The 3,382-nt window shown below is 64.3% G+C and overlaps 1 protein-coding gene across 1 annotated transcript in view; it reads right to left on the bottom strand.

Annotated features, from left to right (window-relative positions):
• Positions 1–575: 575 nt before the first annotated feature.
• The window catches only part of SKOR1 (SKI family transcriptional corepressor 1), a 3,763-nt gene continuing 956 nt past the window's right edge, over positions 576–3,382 (bottom strand). Inside the window, 8 exon segments of the mRNA XM_041469321.1 lie at positions 576–673; positions 762–827; positions 1,349–1,423; positions 1,506–1,580; positions 2,039–2,110; positions 2,191–2,298; positions 2,645–2,741; positions 2,819–3,382. The exon segment at positions 2,819–3,382 is cut by the window's right edge and continues 144 nt beyond it. Of these exon segments, the coding sequence (XP_041325255.1) occupies positions 576–673; positions 762–827; positions 1,349–1,423; positions 1,506–1,580; positions 2,039–2,110; positions 2,191–2,298; positions 2,645–2,741; positions 2,819–3,382 (1,155 nt within the window).

Genomic DNA, 3,382 nt, shown 5'->3' on the forward strand with positions numbered 1-3,382 from the left:
GAGGAGCGGGGAGCCTGGCGGGGGAGCGGGCACCGGGCACCGGGCACCGGCACCGGCACCGGCACGCCCCTCCCGCCGCCTGCCCGGCCGGGGACCCCCGAGCCCCGGGCCAGCCCCACGCACCAGGCGGCTTCTTCAAGTGTGTTTTTATTAAAGAACCGAAATCACGTACAGAGGGGGCTGTCCCCAGAGCGGGCGAGCGTTGTTGTGCCTCGGGAGTCGCGGGCCGCCCGTTAAAGTGCCGTTACATCCAGAATTTACAGGGATGGGGGGAAGGAAGGGAGGGGGAGATAAATATACATCATAAATAAATAAAAATCCGACAAATACTGTACCAAGAGAATCACAGTACATTTATATCCATTGCACATAGCCACTTTTGTTTCCAGTCTGGACGAGGGTGGAAGAAGCGGACACACAGGGAGGGAGGAGGAGGCGGAGCGGGGGCCGCCCCCCGCCCTAGCGCCAGTCCGAGCAAAGCCGGGCTCCGAGTCCTCTATGTACAGGTGGCTCCTCGTGGGAATGGCTTGTGTGGGCTCTGCCCGCATGGCTTCGGGGTGGGGGCCCGGGGGGGCTCACTGGGGCAGCAGCGGCGGCTTGAAGGAGCAGTTCCCGCTGCAGTGCCGCGGGGTCAGCATCTTGCAGGAGAAGTGGTGCAGCGCGTCGTGAGCCTCTGCAAGGGACCGAGCCGTCACCCCCGGAGCCCCCCCGGGCTGGGAGGGCCCCCCTGGGACCTCCGAGACCCCCCCCTCCCCCGGTACCTTTCAACTTCTGCTGGATGGCGTAGCGCGCTTTCCGCTCCTGGTCCAGCTCGTTGCACAGCGTGTCTGCGGTGGGGGAGCGGCGCTGACGGGGCTGAGCCCGCCCCGAGGGCAGCCCAGGGCAGGGGGACGGGGGCAGAGGGGCGCAAAGCCGGGCACGGCTTTCCCGGCTCGCCAGGGAAGTCGTTTTACGGCTCGGATTTTTAATTTAGCCCGAGTGGAAGTGATTGCGGGAGGGAAGGTTCGTTCGCTGCCGTGTAAAAGATGCCTCGCAGCCGTTTGCGGGGCAGCTCGGAATCGCGAGAGGAGTTGGAGGGCAAGAAAAGGTACAGAATGAAACAAAAGCAAAAACAAATCAAAACAAAAAACCCCAAACGAAACCAACAACAAACAGGGGAAAAAAAAAACGCAAACAAAAAAACTCCAAAGAAACAAAACCACAAACAAACAAACAAGCCCCAAAAATAAACTGAAAACCCCTCGGCCAAACAAACAAAAAAAATCAGAAATAAACAAAATGAAATTAATTTTTAAGGAAATAAAATAAATAAAAACAAAACCAAATGTACTAATGGGCTCGGATTTACCTCGCACGATCTGCAGCTGCTGCACCATCTCCTCCCGGTACGCCAGCTCCCGCTTCATCTGGTCCTGGAAGTTATCTGTGGGGCCGGGGGTCAGCGCCGCGCCCGGGCCGGGGGCGCTGCCCGGCCGGGCCGTGGGCAGGGGATGGGGCACCGCTACCTTTCAGGCTCTGGAAGTCCCTCTCCAGCTTTTTCCTCAGCTCCATTTGCTCCAGGACCAGTTTTTGTAACTCATCTGTTTAAAAATACACGGCGGGGTTGAGGGGAGCCCGCACTTTTCCATCTGGAGGCGGCTCAGCGCGGCGCTAATCGCATTACGTTACATTAATCACAGGAGTTAATCACTCCTGCACAAAACACAAATACCCAGGCACAGCCGCTCCTGCCCGTCGATGACCAGGGACACGATGGGCACGCCGTACAGGGAGGTCTCACCCACTTGGTTGGGCTTGAGGGTATTGGAGCCCTGGTACGGCTGCAGCTCTTGCTTTGAATTTGGGGAGGAGCTTGCATCTCTCCCATTTCCCATCTGACTGGCGATCGCCTCCATTCCCCCCCAAAACGCCCCTGCAAAACGAAATCGGGGAAAGGCGCAGGTTAGAGGCGCTCCCGGACAAATACCTCGAGCCGCGGGGAGAGGCCGGGGGGTGCCGCGACCCCCGCCCCGCACCCCGAGCCCCGCTCCCGCCTCACCTCGGGCCAAGTTCTCGATGTCCTTCTCCAGCAGCTGCGTCCCGGTGACTTCCATGGCCAGCCCTTCCTCGCCTGCGGAGCCACAGCGGCGTCAGCCCGGCCGGGGGGGCCCCGCGGAGGGGTCGCGCATCGCCCCGCGGAGCGGTGCTTACCTCTGTCGGTATTTACAGGGCTGGGATGAGAGACATTCCTTTGGTCCTGATAGGATTTTCTGCTCTCTAAATCCTCCGCCGCGGAGTGATTGTCTTCTTTATCTTGCTCTTAAATTTAATAAACCGATTTTCAACCGTAAGCAATGAAAGTATGGTCCTGATATATCCTTAATTACATAATTACGGACAAAGCCCTCGTTAAAACCTTCTTAGCGGACATCCTAATCGCTTTGCCGTTCGAAAGTAGCTTGTGGGCAGGAGCTTGGCCCCGCCGGCCCATCCCCGCCGCACCGGCCGCGGCCCCGGCGGCATCCCCGGGCCCGGGGGGGCCCCGGCCCCGTTCCCCGCCCGGATCCCGTTTGTTTCGCTTCTCTCCCGAAAGCCCCAAACGAAAGCGGCCCTGCGGGGGCCCCCCCGGGGCTGAGCCCTCGCTGCGCAGCCCGGCCCGCGTTACCCTTCGCCTCGGGGGTGCAGAGGAAGGCGGCGGGGGCTCCCAGGGAGGCTGCGGGCTTCAGCGGCTGCAGGAGCTCCCCCCTCTCGGGCGCGAACACCTACAAAAGAGCGAGTCAGGAGCGCGGGCCGGCCCCGCGGGACCCCCGAGGGCAGATCCCCCTCCCCGGCCCCGCACCTCGTAGGCGCCGCTGCTGCCGCTGCGCTCGGGGCTGCCGTCGGGGCCCTGGCCGCCCTCCTGCGCCCCCGCCTCGCCCGTCTTCTCCTCGGGCGCGTCGGCCCCGGCGGGCGGCGGCGGCTCCTCGGGCCCGGCCAGCAGCCGCGGCGCCGCGCACACGGGCCGAGCCGCCGCCGCCGCCGCTGCCGCCGCCGCCACCACCACGGCGGTGGCGGCCGCCTTGGCCGGGCTCTGCGCGGGGTAGGGCGGCACGGGCAGGCTGCCGGCGGCCGGCCAGAACACGGGGAACGAGGGGTACACGCCGGTGTCCTTGGCGGCGCCGGGCTGGTGCGGCGGCTGGGCCGGCTGGTGCGGGTGCGGGTGCGGGGGTCCCCAGAACATGCCGGGGGGCAGCGCGCCGCCCTTGCCCGCCTCGCCGCCCCCCGCGCCGCCCAGCGCCTCCTCCTGCTTCTTGGGGCACAGTCCGAACGCGGCGGCGGGGAAGCCGTAGGGGTGCGGGAAGAGCGGCGGCGGCAGCTTCTGCAGCATCCCGAAGCCCTTGCTGGGCACCGGGATCACCGGGTA

This window comes from Pyrgilauda ruficollis, unplaced genomic scaffold (assembly GCF_017590135.1).
Source record: "Pyrgilauda ruficollis isolate IOZ18807 unplaced genomic scaffold, ASM1759013v1 scaffold23, whole genome shotgun sequence".
NCBI lineage: Eukaryota > Metazoa > Chordata > Aves > Passeriformes > Passeridae > Pyrgilauda > Pyrgilauda ruficollis.